The sequence below is a fragment of the Pseudophryne corroboree genome, chromosome 1 (genome assembly GCF_028390025.1).
Source record: "Pseudophryne corroboree isolate aPseCor3 chromosome 1, aPseCor3.hap2, whole genome shotgun sequence".
NCBI classification, from domain to species: domain Eukaryota; kingdom Metazoa; phylum Chordata; class Amphibia; order Anura; family Myobatrachidae; genus Pseudophryne; species Pseudophryne corroboree.
In genome coordinates, this window is record NC_086444.1 from 476,932,824 (window position 1) to 476,949,805 (window position 16,982).

Genomic DNA, 16,982 nt, shown 5'->3' on the forward strand with positions numbered 1-16,982 from the left:
TTATAGGCAGCATCACCTGTCCACTGCCGGGTTTCTAATACCCTCCTGGCAGAATGGACATTGCATTAATTCTGGATGCCAGCCGGCAAATATCCCTCTGTGCATCCTTTATATATAAGACGACGTCTTTAATATGCTCTATGTTAGCAAACTATTTTCCCTGTCTTAGAGTATAAATATTATCTGACAGGGTATCAGACCACGCTGCAGCAGCACTATTTATGCTGAGGCAATTGCAGGTCTCAGTATATAACCTGAGTGTGTATATACAGACTTCAGGATAGTCTCCTGCTTTTTATCAGCAGGCTCCTTCAAGGTGGCCGTATCCTAAGACGGCAGTGCCACCTTTTTTGACAAACGTGTGAGCGCCTTTATCCACCCTAAGGGATATCTCCCAACGTGACCTATCCTCTGGCGGGAAAGGGTACGCCATCAGTAACTTTTTAGAAATTACCAGTTTCTTATCGGGGGAACCCACGCTACTTTACACACTTCATTCATTCATCTGATGGGGGAACAAAACACTGGCTGCTTTTTCTCCCCAAAAATAAAACCCCTTTTATGTGGTACTTGGGTTCATGTCAGAAATGCGTAACACATTTTTTATTGCCGAGATCATGTAACGGATGTTCCTAGTGGATTGTGTATATGTCTCAACCTCGTTGACACTGGAGTCAGACTCCGTGTCGACATCTGTGTCTGCCATCTGAGGTAACGGGCGCTTTTTTGAGCCCCTGATGGCCTTTGAGACGCCTGTGCAGGCGCGGGCTGAGAAGCCGGCTGTCCCACGGCTGTTTTACGTCATCCAGCCTTCTATGTAAGGAGTTGACATTGTCGGTTAATACCTTCCACCTATCCATCCACTCTGGTGTCGGCCCCACAGGGGACGACATCCCATTTATCGGCCTCTGCTCCACCTCCACGTAACCTTCCTCATCCCACATGTCGACACAGCCGTACCGACACACCGCACACACACAGGGAATGCTCTGACTGAGGACAGGACCCCACAAAGTCCTTTGGGGAGACAGAGAGAGAGTATGCCAGCACACACCAGAGCGCTATATAATGCAGGGATTAACACTATAACTGAGTGATTTTTCCCCCAATAGCTGCTTGTATAAACAATATTGCGCCTAAATTTAGTGCCCCCCCCCCCCCCTCTCTTTTTAACCCTTTGAGCCTGAAAACTACAGGGGAGAGCCTGGGGAGCTGTCTTCCAGCTGCACTGTGAAGAGAAAATGGCGCCAGTGTGCTGAGGGAGATAGCCCCGCCCCTTTTTCGCGGACTTTTCTCCCGCTTTTTTATGGATTCTGGCAGGGGTATTTATCACATATATAGCCTCTGGGGCTATATATTGTGATATATTTGCCAGCCAAGGTGTATTTATTGCTTCTCAGTGCGCCCCCCCCCCCAGCGCCCTGCACCCTCAGTGACCGGAGTGTGAAGTGTGTATGAGGAGCAATGGCGCACAGCTGCAGTGCTGTGCGCTACCTTGGTGAAGACTGATGTCTTCTGCCGCCGATTTTCCGGATTCTTCTTGCTTCTGCCTCTGTACGGGGGCCGGCGGCGCGGCTCCGGGACCGAACACAAATGGCCGGTTCCATGCGGTCGATCCCTCTGGAGCTAATGGTGTCCAGTAGCCTAAGAAGCCCAAGCTACCACCAGTTAGGTAGGTTCGCTTCTTCTCCCCTTAGTCCCTCGCTGCAGTGAGTCTGTTGCCAGCAGATCTCACTGTAAAATAAAAAACCTAAAATATACTTTCTCTCTAGGAGCTCAGGAGAGCCCCTAGTGTGCATCCAGCTCAGCCGGGCACAGGATTCTAACTGAAGTCTGGAGGAGGGTCATAGTGGGAGGAGCCAGTGCACACCAGGTAGTCCTAAATCTTTCTTAGCTGTGCCCAGTCTCCTGCGGACCGCTATTCCCCATGGTCCTTACGGAGTCCCCAGCATCCACTAGGACGTCAGAGAAATCAGCAGTGAGAATAATTCTTTTATGAAAATATGCATTGCATATTTTATGCTTTTATTTTATGTGATTGAATAAAATGTTTATATAGTAATGATCAGTATCTAGCGCTCTCTTGTGATATTGCATGTTTCACAATTACTTTGTATCTATTTGAGTATCGCAGAATACTCGTGTGGGAGCAGCTATAAGTATATAGATATCAGTATATCAATTCTATTATATAAATTGGGTGACCAACAGCTTTATTTTGTGCCTTATATCAGAGCGCCTGATTTGATAATTTTAGGAGTCATAATTATCAAGCACTATAGGATGAGTAATCCATAGCAGTAACATGCAGTGAGAAGTTGCAGAATTAATAATGTGGCCGTGCGGAGAGATTAGTAGGTCGCAGTCACAGCCCAGAACAAGATAAATGGCATGTATGGTGATTTATGCTGTTGAACCTACAGTGTTTTGACTGCCACTGTTGGTACGCAAGCCTTTGATCTGGTTTTATGACTGCATATTAAATTGTCTTTTAACCATTTAACTGACGATTTGTGTTGTGAAAAACTGCTCATAAATTGTCAATGTTTTTTTTTTATTATTTAAAAAGTATTTTTATTAAAATATATAAATATTTAATAAATCAAATATACCTAGGGGGTACAGAACCTCCCCCCCCCCCCCCCCGCCATCCCCTTGTTTCCATAACCCCACATTGTAAAATTACTTTCCACCCCACCATCAGAAATGCCGTAGTGACAGTGAGTTAAAAAGCCATTGGCCAACCAATCCAACTATAGAAATGGCTATCACTAGACTCCTTTTTTTTCTTGTTCAACATGGATTGGCTTGAAAGCACATAGAACAAGAAGCTATTATTCTAGTGTTATGGGGAATACAGTCAAATCTGTATAAGTGGGACCTGGATAAGTGTGAATCCTCTATCACTTTGACTATGTGAGGTACCAGAATTTTGCACAAAACACCTATGTTAGTGAGACGATTGGTGTTAGGACTTCTTTACCTGAGATTAGTGCAGTTTATTAACCTCTACAAATAAGATGGGCGCCTTTAGAAACTCTATAACTGGGATTAGTGCAGGTTTTGAGAAGTCTGTGATACCCCACTAAAGCACCCTGTACCTGAACTTACAGGAGTATCCCCTTTACACAGGACTTTCATGGAGCCACTGAGTGGGAAGAATTTAGGACCCAGAAGCTGGCAAATGTAAGCAACATGTGCACAGACAAAGAATGAAAGGAAACTAAAATAGTCTGTTGGGGGGTGGAGCTGAGGAAGCCCAAAGAGAGACAGAGAGAGAGAAGGACTGCTGTGCTGTAGAGTACAGTCATTGAGTGTGCTGAGGAGACAGCAGCGTGAATCATAGCTTAATTTGAAGTGTTCTGTAATATATAATGTTTGTTTGCAAATAAAGTTGTTGGTTGTTTTTTTTAAGAATACATAATATACATATTTTTATTTAGCATTTAGGCACCTCTATAAGTGAAACAAGCACTGCTTGAACCTGCATAAGTGAGAATCTCTATAAATTCGACAAACACTTCTTGAACCTGTAAAAGTGAGAAACCGGATAATTGAGACTCAACGTACTGTCCCTTGAGAACACACAGGTTCAACTGTACACTCAAATACTTCTATACCATACTAAACATGCTATTACATATGCTTTCAAAACCCCTCATTATACTCATTAAATTACTGGCAAACCAAACCAAATACCCATCACCATGTGGCATTTCACTAATCACCACTCCACTACTCCTACACAAATTATGGGCTTGGTTGGACTCCATGGATGGGTCAACATGTGGACCTTGGTTGAGCATTAGTTGCATGTTGGTTATTGGTTTTTATTGTTTCTTGTTTTATATTAGTTACCTGTACTTTCTTTTCGTCTTAGCTCATACTACATTGTAATTTTTCCCTCTATTCTTTTCTCTAATTTTATCTAAGTAAATACCTTATCTATTATACAGCAGTCACTCAATGTAGAAGAGTTTTATTTGAAAATTCAACTCTTTCTCAATGCCTTTAGTATTTAATTTGCATGGTTACATATATTGCATAGGCGCATATGTAGCACTAAAATAATGCCACTGAGTGAAATAGTTTATATATGCCGTCTACTATGTGATGTTTTCCCTGCATTGTATTTTTATTCAAACTTATCTGAATGTTTGAGAAATGTGTTAACTGGAGTTATAAGCAGAAGCATTATTAAACATAAAAAACAATGAAGTTGGGGAATGGAGGGTTAATGGTAATATAACAGAAACAAGACTGAATACAAGTTACATTGACAACTGTATATTATGTTTTCAGACAAAACAATGCTATACATTGTTGCATTGTTAAAATTACACTAGTAAATCTTAAATAGATATCAGACCTACCTTGCCATTCCTAGACTTGAGAAGTCAGATGGAACTATGAGTATATCTAGCCTTGAGAATGGGTGAGTGCCCAGCACAGAATAAGCAGCCTCAAGGCACTGAGGAAGCAGGGGAGAAAGTGACTCTTTACACTTGTTTAGAAGTACATCTGGAGCAAACACACGGTGAGGTATACAAGTCTGCACGTGGGCCTCAGGATTGCTGTAACGACATGGGTACTCCAAATGTGTGCAAGCCTGTCCTGAGAATCTGTTAGATAAAAAGATTGTAACATGCAGAATTATCTATAAGCCATGCACACAAATTATTTTACAGGTTAAGTCTCCTATATCCAGAATGCATGGGACCAGAGGTATTCTGGATATCGAATTTTTCTGTATTTTGGAATATTTGCATACCATAATGCGTTATCTTGGGGATTGGCCCCATGTTTAAACACAGAATGCATTTATGCTTCATATACACCTTATACACACAGCCTGAAGGTAATTTTATACAATATTTGTAATAGGTTTGTGCATTAAGCAAAGTTTGCGTACATACACAAAATATTGTGTTGTTTTTTATACACATATACACATGAAGCCTGAAGGGGATGCAGTTAAGTTCCCTAAGGATGGGCTCCCGAGGGACACCACAACCCCAGCATCTAGATACTGACTGACTGGCTCGGGATACCGGCGTCAAAATACCGGCAGCCAGGATCCTGGCATCCTGCCGCGCGCACGCGGGGGAAGAGGGGGGGGGGGGGTAGTTAGGTACTTGGGAGGGTTAGGTTAAGGCACTTAGAATGGGAGGTTAGGGTAAGGCACCAAGTGGGGAGGGTTAGGTTTATGTTGCGGGGATGGGAAGGTTAGGGATAGGCACTACCGGTGAGGGTTAGGTTTAGGCACCCACAAGGAAGAGTTAGGGTGGGGGGCAGGCCGGGTAGGGTTAGGGTACTTTACAATGGAATGTCCGAATTCTGACTGCCGGGATGTCGCTATCTGTATTCTGACCGCCGGCATCCCGTCCATCAAGAAATCATACTAAACCCCCTGACGGTAATTTTATACAATATTTGTAATAAATATGTGCATTAAACAAACTTGGAGTGCATTGAACCAACAGAAAGCAAATATGTCAATATCTCAGTCGTGTTAAAAAAAATTCTATATTTCGGAGTATTCTGTATCTGGGAGACTGAACCTGTATTATTAATATTATTATTATTATTTTTATTCACCGAATACTGTAAATATTTGGTAATTCTGGCAATTTATGCTATTGACTTGTGATGTCATGATATTATTCATATAAACTAATTTATGTAAATACCAGCTAACATACGATGACTGAACAATGTTAAGATTTGTCAGTACAGAATTTTTTTTTTTTTTTTTAAAGAAGCCTATAATAATATAGCTTTGTTTTGACTTTATCACCATCACAGAGTTTCATAGTGGTAGCTTCCATGATATACAGTATCAGTTTATTGGATTGCACTGTGCTGTAGAAATGAGAAGTGATAAAAACTCATAACAGAAAGGTTCTAATTTGATGGTTTAGCTTACTGTAGCTGTGTCAAATGTGAAGAATAGTTGTATTATGTTGAACAAGTTGGGATCCGGTCTGAAGATCGACAGTGTCTAGGTCGACAATGTTTAGGTCGACCACTATAGGTCGACAGTCACTAGGTCGGCAGGGTCTGAAGGTCGACAGGGTTTCTAGGTCGACAGGAGTTTTTCACTTTTTTTTCCTTTTTTTGAACTTTTTCATACTTAACGATCCACGTGGACTACGATTGGAACGGTAATTTGTGCCGTGCGACACGGTGCACTAATTGGGGTTCCCGGTCACTGTACGGAGAAAACGACACCCAAAACACATGAAAAACTCAAGTCGACCTTTTGACCTGTCAACCTAGAAATCTTGTCGACCTTCAGACCCTGTCGTCCTAGTGACTGTTGAACTATAGTGATCGACCTAAACATTGTCGACCTAGACACTGTCGGTCTAATGATCCACATCCGAACAAGTCAGATAAGTTTCATGCATAACTGTATGCATGAGATTGGTCTCGGCTTTCGAAAAATAAAGAAAAAGTGAATGCAAACGTAATGCAGCGTGCTGTGTGTCTACTGCATTGCTAAGGACACCAAAGTCAGCCCTGACATGTAACAGAGCATTTACCTTTGATGTGATTCTTACTAACTGACTGGTAAGTGTCTTGGGACTCTCCTGTGCACAGACACACAAGTTAAAATAAGCAAGCAAGGTTAAATTCAGTCGCTGTTATGGTATGCTAGTGCTCAGCAACTGTCAAAAATGGGGATATTCAGTCCCACATACAAATAATACAAAAGATAGATAGCAGCGCTAGTAAATATATCAAGTGTCAATATCAATAATGCATATACAGTGGATAGGTAAAATCATAAATGTAATAAATGCACAATACAAATATATAATAAGTAATATACACCAGAAGCTAAAAAAGCTCACCCAGATAATTTATAAAATAATTAATCAATATATGTGCAACAGTCCGATGAAGTCAATACATCCACCTCCCCTCTCCTACAAGCCCTTCACTGGCTTCCCCTCCCTTTCAGAATCCAATTCAAACTTCTCACACTCACTTACAAAGCACTCACCCACTCCTCTCCCACTTACATCTCTGACCTTATCTCCCTTTACTCTCCCACCTGCCCTCTACGCTCTGCTAATGCACGCCGACTCTCCTGTCTTCTGATTACTTCCTCCCACTCCTATCTCCAAGATTTTTCCCATGCTGCTCCCTTTCTCTGGAATTCTTTACCTCCTACCCTCAGACTCTCCACCTCTCTACAGAACTTCGAATGGGCTCTTAAGACCCACTTCTTTACCAAACCCGGCCATACAAACCCGGCCAAATCTCATCCTAACCCTCTGTCCCAGGGCTGTAACTACGTGTGTGCCAAGTGGGCCTGGCACACAGCGCAGTTGCCCTGAGAGCGCACGGCCAGCAGCATGTAATGAGTCAAATTGACTCATTATATGCCGCCTCTGCTGTGTGCCGTGCGCCGCGCTGGGGAGGAGAGAGCAGCGGCGCCGGGCAGGGGAGAAGGAGGAGGAGGGAGGGGGACTGGAGCCACAGCAGCGCTATTTCATTGGTAGTAAGCGTCGCTGCAGCTGTCCCCTCTCCTTCCGTATTGGCTGCCCGGCGCCGCTGTGGATGCTGGGATGCGGTTCCTCCATCCCAGCATCCACAGCAGCGCCGGGCAGCCAATACGGAAGGAGAGGGGACAGCTGCAGCGGCGCTTACTACCTATGAAATAGCGCTGCTGCGGCTCCAGTCCACCTCCCTCCTCCTCCTTGTCCGATGTCTGCACCGAGGGAGCTGCCAGCACGAGGAGCCTGTCAGCAGGGAGATGGTAAGTATCTCTCTCTTTCTCTCTCTCTCTCTCTCTCAGGGGGACACCGTCTGCCGCAATGTGTAAAAAGGGGGACTGGCTGCCGCAATGTGTAAAAAGGGGGACTGGCTGCCGTAATGTGTAAAAAGGGGGACTGGCTGCCGTAATGTGTAAAAAGGGGGACTGGCTGCCGCAATGTGTAAAAAGGGGTACACCGTCTGCCGTAATATGTAAAAAGGGGGCCTGGCTGCCGCAATGTGTAAAAAGGGGGACTGGCTGCCGTAATGTGTAAAATGGGGGACTGGCTGCCGCAATGTGTAAAAAGGGGTACACCGTCTGCCGTAATATGTAAAAAGGGGGCCTGGCTGCCGCAATGTGTAAAAAGAAGGACTGGCTGCCGTAATGTGTAAAAAGGGGGACACCGTCTGACGTAATATGTAAAAAGGGGGCCTGGCTGCCGCAATGTGTAAAAATGGGGACTGGCTGCCGTAATGTGTAAAAAGTGGGACACCGTCTGCCGTAATATGTAAGAAGGGGGCCTGGCTGTCGCAATGTGTAAAAAGGTAGACTGGCCGCCGTAATGTGTAAAAAGGGGGACTGGCTGCCGCAATGTGGAAAAAGGGGTACACCGTCTGCCGTAATATGTAAAAAGGGGGCCTGGCTGCCGTAATGTGTAAAAAGGGGGACTGGCCGCCGCAATGTGTAAAAAGGGGGACACCGTCTGCCGTAATATGTAAAAAGGGGGCCTGGCTGCCGCAATGTGTAAAAAGGGGGACTGGCTGCCGCAATGTGTAAAAAGGGGGACGCTGGCTGCTGCAATATGTATAAAGGGGGACACCGTCTGCCGTAATGTGTAAAAACGGGAACGCTGTCTGCTGTAATGTGTAAAAATAGGGACGCTGTCTGCTGTTATGTGTAAAAACGGGATGCTGTCTGCCGTAATGTTAAAAAAGGGGACGCTGTCTGCTGTAATGTATAAAAGTGGGGGACGCTGTCTCCCGTAATGTGGAAAAAAGGGACGCTGTCTGCCGTAATGTGTAAAAAGGGGACGCTGTCTGCTGTAATGTATAAAAGGGGCTTTACCTGGTGTAGTGGCGCTACTGTGCAGCGTAATTTGAATAATGGAGACTACTGTGCACCGTAGTATGAATTGCTATTATTTTGTGGCCACGCCCCTCCCCCATGAAGCCAAGCCCTATATATTTTTCACGCGCCTACGGCGCGCACTGCCCCTATCTTACATGGGGGGGCTCCAATGTGGTTTCTTGCACACAGCGCTAAAATGCCTAGTTACGGCACTGCTCTGTCCCATGCTCGGTCTACCCCATCTGTGTCAACCCTGTCTGTCTGCCCCTCCCCTTTAGAATGTAAGCTCTCACAAGTAGGGCCCTCTTCCCTCATGTGCTTATCCTTTTCTTACTTTAGTAATCCTCAACTGCCCAAATCCTGCAGTTTTTTGGCCACCTCGGAACTTATCTCTATGTCGTTTACTGGTGTAGTTATGCTTAGTTACCCTGTACTTGTCCTATATTGTCTTCAACTGTAAGTCACTGTTTTCCTGTTTTGATTATGTGCATATGTACTCTGTAATTGGGCGCTGCGGAACCCTTGTGGCGCCATATAAATAAAGGATAATAATAATATGTGCGCATTCCTATTAACCCACCCCCTATTAAACCCCACCCCCCTAGTTGCAAATCCCAACCACTCTCTATTTTTCACATTGTGTACCGACATAATTTAGCACATATGACATCTATAATGAGATTCTGTAAAAACGATATAGTTGCAGTAATAGTTTGCCTCCACTACTATTGTATATGCTACCTTCAGTTTGACTTCAGATTCTCGTTTAAGTATCTTCTCATATAAAAATGATTAGATCTGTTGCCCCCTCCAGTGAATGATCCAAGACACGTAGTAATGACACGTGACAGGACTGTTGAAAGGAGTTCCAGGTGCACAGAAGTGAGCGCAGTGCACTCACATGATGCGGACATGTGACCGCACCAATAAGTCAGTTAATAAGATGGGACACCTCGACCCAATGAAATTACATCACGAAGGGTTGCTAGGTTTTTTGCTGTATACAAAGCTGTTAATGGGAACACGTCCCGGATCATGTGCCGCAGACACGTGGTTGACGGGTTACATAATAACACATTAACTTAACTAAAGTACAGATATTCAAACCACATATATTAGAGGATTATTAGTGCTAATGAGCTGCCATATTGGCAGGGGTATCAAAATCTGATCAGGAAAAGCACTATTTACTTTTGATAAACCTGCAATATTGGTGCAACGAAACAAGTCAGTGTACTTACCCTCATCCATCCACCTACCCAGACCGCCCAACCATTATGTGCCTGAACCCACCTCCGACTTTATCCAAATAATATCGCTCGTCTAAGAAACTCCATAGCCTGTACCATCTGGATTGGAACAAGGACAAGCACCGTGCTTTTTGAGGATTGCAAAACGCATGTTACATCTGAGGAGCTCATCCCTCTATTGGTGGCTTATATGGTAACAAAGTACTAACATTGGACAGTCCCGATAATTTAATGAGCAACCTTCCCACTTCATTTTGGATTGGCAAGTATGTTTTTTTTTTTTTTAAAGGAACGGACTTCCTCTGACTGTTTCACATATTGATGAATTATTTTATGAATTATCTGGGTGAAAGTTTCTAGGCTTCTGGTATATATTACTTATGATACTATCTGTCTCTGTGTTAAATAAGCAAGTAGCCTGTCCTAATAGCTGAAAGTGGCAAAGCAGATTTTCCAGCAATGCACAGGAGGGGAAGTCACCACAGATTCAGGGCACTGATGCAGACAGATGTCAACTGAAAAAACTATATTATTATTATTACATCAAGTGTGACTTAATTTGGTTGGACAATATTGGTATAGCGAAAACCATTTCTCTTTAACTAAAAGATACTTAGAACATTAGAAACGTATATCCACAAACACTTCACGTTTTATTATTTAAAGGTGAGGCCTTTTAAAATTCCTTAGTTTGAAGACTGACACTTTACGGATTATCTATTGTCTGGATGAGTTCATCCCCCTGGCCATTTGGCTTCAAGCTAATATCTTACATATCCTGCTATATCTCAAGGTATTTGAGTATAGACTTTTTGCTTTCTTCATAGACATCTTTTGTTAGAATCACTTGACATTAACTCTTTAGATTGTTAAATTCCATATGTGATTAACTTTACACAAGCCATTCACTAGTCAATCCAGACAATCCCTTTGAATCTACTGTAAAACCCCAATGTAATTTTGATATCTGTTTACTCTGTGTGAGAGTTCTTTGAAATCATCAACCCTAGCTGTTAGAAAAGATCCCACTTTTTTATTAATTGTACTACCAGACGAAAAAGACCCTTTGGTTTTCTCCTGAACATGCCATCTACCAGGCTACAATTTGTGAAAATGCCACAAAGCCACTGACTGAAGTTCATTGGAACACAAATGAGTGTAAACGTACATATGTGGTACATTGCTATGGGGGAGATTCAAATGTTTGAAAAGTCGGTTGGGTGTCCTGTCTATTAGATAGAAAAAAGCAGACTCCCAAATGACTTTTCAAACATTTGAATCTCCCCCTATGGGTCTATTATATTAATGTGTGATTATTAAAGTGCATATACCAGGCATTAAAATGCCTTTAGATATTGTATTATATATTTCAAGAGTATATTTTTTGGAAGACTACTGTCCACTTTGATTTTCTATCTCCCCAAATGTACTATACTTTATCCTTATACTTCTATACAGATGATACAAAGGAAAGGGGTAATGAGGGGGGTTGACATATGCAGCCAACCAGAAAGGAGGAGGGTGGAAGTGGAGTGTGAAGGGTGAGGTGTTTAGTGCAAACAATCTGGAAAGGCAAAAGAGAACTTTAATGAAACCAAAATGGGTGAAAATGCCTTTTCTTCTGCTTTACCTGCATTCTGATCTATTACATACTGTTATATCTTTGATATAAATGTGAAACGTTATTCTCCCTGCCGACATATCTCCATTCCAAGTTTACGAATTGAGCAGTTAAGCCCCACCCCCTAAAATATACATATATTAAGCAGATGTTTTAGATATATATATATATATATATATATAGATAGATAGATATAGATATATAAACATACATACATACATACATACATACACAGTGTATGTATGTATATATATATATATATATATATATATATATTTTGATGATTACTTTGTAGCAGTGAACTACTAACTCTAAAACGTAAAGCAGTAAATACAATCTTTATGGAAACTGTAGATGCCTGCGCTTTTTCCTCATTAAAAATAACTTTCCTTTCCTGGCTCTTGTGATCTACGGAAAAGGTTATGAATCATTCTTGGATGGTGCAGCGCCTTCACTGCCTGCTCACCAGTAGAAAAAAATAATGTCTTTACACACAAACAATAGAATAGTGTGAAAAAAGGGATTTCCTCACAGAGAATGGCTTTGTTACAGTACTACTTTGATTCTTTTAGCAATATAAAAATATATATTGGTGGTTCTTTTAATATTTCTTTTGCCTTAAAATGTATTTGCAATTACAATTTTTGCAGCGCTAACAATTATGTATTTAACATTGTGCTCACTTAACAACAACAAAGTCAACTGACTTTAGCAGAACATCCCTGAATGCACACTTCTGAAATAGATGGTAGAGCACGCGTTCCCAACAATGGTCCTCAAGCCACACTAACAGTCCAGGTACTAAGGCTAGCCATACTTGAGCGCAGGTGATTTAATTAGTACAGATGTGTCCTAATACATCTAGCCTCAAAATGCCATGCAGCGGGAAATGTCTGGCGTGAGTGAGCTGCCAGGTCACGTGCAACCCAGATAGCGTCAATCTATCTTTTTTTGCCGAAAATGCATCTTAGTCGTAACTGTACCTCAGTTATTTTGATTTAACCACCTAAGTTCAAGCCTGGATACACTAAAACCCGGACTGCTAGAGTGCCTTGAGGAACGAGGTAGGAAAACACTGTTGAAGAGGCTGAAACCTACCTTCTTCAGAGGACTCTATATAAAAAGTGAGGATGCCACAGGATAAAGAGTATTAAAATATAGGACACTAATTAGTAAATGTGGGCCCTGAGAGACACATTCATTTCATGAAATAGATTTTCAGTAGCTTAGGTGAGTGTAGTAATGTTTCTAACTAGTAGAGCAGATATGTGCATACATTTTAAACATGTTACAAGCGTAGCTTCTAGACCTGTAAAACAAATATAATACAACACAGGAGTGGATTTAGGGGTTAGGGAGCACCTAGGAAAAACAGTAATGGCCACTCCCCTCTGCCCAATTTTATAATTGTCATTGCTTGATTATAAGCCTTTGTTTGGCGATTGGCAGTTGCATTTAATATAATAATAAAACAAGCCATGAGCTATAATATTATGTTTTCTTTTTAATTATGTATACATGTTTTCTAAGTAGGTGGTCTGTGCATATCCTACCTTTGCACACTCTACTTAAAATGGCAAATAGTACAGAACAGTGGAAATATTTTATAGTTACTAGGAAATTTCAGACTGTAATAAAACACGTGTCCAAGTGCTGCCCCCTAACAAGTGGCTCCCCTAGGCACATGTCGCTCGTGCCTAATGGGAAATTCACCACCGATATAACAGGATGTATACCATTCATTCCCATATGACCACAGCTGATTTCACAATAGAGAAACACTAATCCTCAAATAACATATTGATGAAAGATGCAAATAACCTAAGCACTGTCATATAATTACATAGGGCCGTCTTCAATAGCTGTCGGGTTCTTTCTGACGGAAAGGACCCGATAGCACTCTATTCAATGCCGGGCCAAACCGGATCGACAATGTCGAAAACGGGCCAAAACCTGTCAGGTGTGGCCCCGCTTCTGACAAAACACACGGCTCGGCGGATTTCCCAACTTGTCGGAAAAACTGTGCCCCTTCCGACCTATTCCAGTCGGAAACTGACGTCTTTCAGACAAGACGGCAGTTTCCGACTCTAATTTGAATACAGCCCATAGACTGAAATATCAAAGTTTGTTTTGAATCCAAAGATGAGTCCATCTGAGAGATACTGTGAAGATCTCACAAAGTCAGTGGTAATATGCAATTTAAAGGAGAACAACAAAATAGAGTGATATTGTTTATCTCAAATGGTATAAATGAGAAAAAAATGCATGCATCCAAATATGAGTGCATTGTTTTTTTGTTTTGTTTTTTATACTATTTGAGATAAACAATATAAAATCATTTTGTTTTTTTCTTTAGAGCATTATAGAGGCTGTGCCGATATGTGGCTGGGTACATCACTAAGTGCACTTAGAATTTAAACATAATTTCGATGTTACACCAACGTTATTAGACATACACTATATGGACAAATGTTATCGGACCATTACACCAACAGGGACTGTAATGACAATGTATTCAAATACATATACTTTGATATGGAGTTGGTCCCACTTTTGCAGCTATAACAACTTCCACTCTTCTTGAAAGGCTTTATACAAGATTTTGGAGTGTTTCTCTGGGAATTTGTGCCCATTCATTCTGTAGGGCATTTATGAGGTCAAGCACTGATGTTGGACGAGAAGAACTGGCTCGCAATCTCCATCCCAGTTCATCCCAAAGGTGCTTGATGGGGTTGAGGTCAGGGCTCTGTGCGAGCCAGTAAAGTTCTTGCACACCGATCTCATCAAACCATGTCTTTATAGTCCTTGCTTTGTGCAATGGGACACTGTCATGTTGGTATAGAAAAGGGCCTTCCCCAAACTGTTGCCGCAAAGATGGAAGCATAGCAATGTCCAAAATATTTTGGGATGTTGAAGCATTAAAAATGTCAGGACATCACATCCCACCAGGCCCTCAGCTAACCTCCCCCCCCCCCCTTTCCTTGACCACCCCTTCCCAACTATCTTACCAACTCTGTCTTATTTTTCCCCTGTATCTGGAGATGAAGTCTTGGCCCTCATCCGGGTCCTCTCTCTCCACCTTCCCACTAGACCCTATCCCCTCCCACCTTCTCAATTTCCACCTCCCATCAGGCACTGCCCCCTCTGTCTTCGAGAATGGTAGTCTCCCTCATTGTTAAAAAAAAAAAACCTACACTTGATCCTAACATTCTTTCCAACTACTGACCCATCTCACTGCTCCCTTTTGCTTTCTAACTCCTTGAGCGTATTGTCTACAACTGCCTTACCACCTTTCTTTCCTCCACTCCACTGAATATGCCCTCACGAAAGTCTGCAATGACTTGCTGCTAAATTCAAGGGCCACTACTCTCTGCTTATTCTCCTTGACCTCTCTCCAGCTTTTGATACTATAGACCACCCTCTTCTCCTGCAAATCCTTCACTGCCTTGGTCTGCATGATACTGCCCTTTCTTGGCTGTCCTCTTACATCTCTGACCGTTACTACTCTGTCTCCTCTAATGACTCCACTTCCCCTCTACTTCCACTAACAGTAGGTGTCCCTCAAGCTGCTGTTTTTGGACCTCTCATATTCTCCCTCTATACGTCCTCTTTAGGTGCTCATTAGCTTTTTTGACCTCCAATATCATCTCTATGCTAACGATACTTAGATCTACCCTTCTACCCTGACCTCTCCAACGCTCTTCTCAATCGTATCTCTGTCTCTCTGCTATCCCTTCCTGTATGTCCCAGAGCTTTAACATGTCTAAAACTGAGCTGATCATCTTCCCACCCTCCCGCACATCCTCACCTCCCACAAATTCATTATCTATTGATCAACTATCTCATCTAGTCCTCAAGTGCACTGTCCTCCACATTATCCTTGACTCCTCCCTCTCCTTCAAATCACACATTCAGTACTTTTTGCAATCCTGCCGTTTGCATCCCAAAAATATTTCTGGTATTAGACCCTTTCTAACCATGGATGCTACTTAGAGCCTTATTCACTCACTGGTCATCTCCAGGTTGGACTACTGCTTCTCTTCACTCCAATTTGTCCTCAGTGCGGCTGTCTGACTCATCTTCCTCTCCAAACATACTACATCTTCCTTTCCAAACATACATCAAGGCGGACACTGTCTCTCCTTCAAGCTTCTCACCCTCGCTTACAAAGCCCTCACCCATTCCTCTCCGATTTACATCTCTGTCCTTATCTCCCTTTACAGTCCTGCTCAACCTCCTTTGCGGCACAAATTCACGCTTCTTCTCCTGCCTACTGATTGCCTCCTCCCACTCCCATCTCTAAGATTTTGCGCGTGCTGCTCCCTATCACTGGAAATTTCTACCTCTCCGTATCAGACGACTGTCCACCACTCTGCAAAACTGTAGTGGTGGAGTGTGTCCCCCTTGTCTGTCTGACCCTCCCGTTTAGAATTTAAGTTCTCACAAGCAGGGCCATCATGTACTTTTCCTTCTCTTAGACTATCATCTACTCCATACTAGAGATGTGCGGTTTGGAGTTACTTGGATCTCAAAAACTGCATCTTTCTGGCTATCCAGCCTTTCTATTTCCTATAATAAACAATAAAATAAAAATAGCACTAAAAATAAGTCATCATATAAAAAAAATCCCAAGAACTTTTTAGTAGTCTTATCTAAAGAGCGTTGTGTGGCTGCGCACATCACAGTATTTAGCCAAACATTACTAATTTTCCTTGTATCTGTTTTGGGTAGTGGCAAAATTAATGATATTACTGGTGGATCGGACCATTCCGAGAGGCACTTCTAGGTCATCAAGGCCAATTTCAAGCGTTATTAGCAAAGGAACAGTATGCACATTACACAAGAACGAGCAAAGCAGAAGAATGAGAGAATAGTAAAACAATAGGGGTAAAGGTGTCTAAAAAAAAAAAGCAGATTAAACAGCAATCACCTATTGAAATTAAATAGAACACAAGATACATATACTTGTCTAATAGTGTTATTGATATGAAGGAGAATATACACTCACAAAAGTGATGGCATATCTTGGACAATATTTGTAAACTTAAGGGCCCTACACACTTAAAGCTTTCACTGAATGATATGAACGTTCTAGTTCATTAATGAACGAGAACTCGTTCATATCATTCAGTGTATAGGCACCAACGATGAATGAGGCGCGGCCCCGCGTTCGTTCATCGTTGGTGCCAGGTCGCTTATGCATGCAAGCCAATATGGACAATCTCGTCCATATTAGCATGCACTCCTATGGAGCCGGGTGACGGGGGGAGTGTAGAAA

At 42.4% G+C, this 16,982-nt stretch overlaps 1 protein-coding gene across 6 annotated transcripts in view; it reads right to left on the reverse strand.

Annotated features, from left to right (window-relative positions):
* AOPEP (aminopeptidase O (putative)) overlaps positions 1-16,982 on the reverse strand; it is a 1,013,974-nt gene that overhangs the window by 727,418 nt on the left and 269,574 nt on the right. For all 6 annotated transcript variants that reach the window (XM_063913752.1, XM_063913753.1, XM_063913756.1 and 3 more), the window contains one exon: positions 4,374-4,622. In XM_063913752.1, coding sequence (XP_063769822.1) covers positions 4,374-4,622 — 249 coding nt within the window. The remainder of the gene's footprint in view (positions 1-4,373; positions 4,623-16,982) is intronic.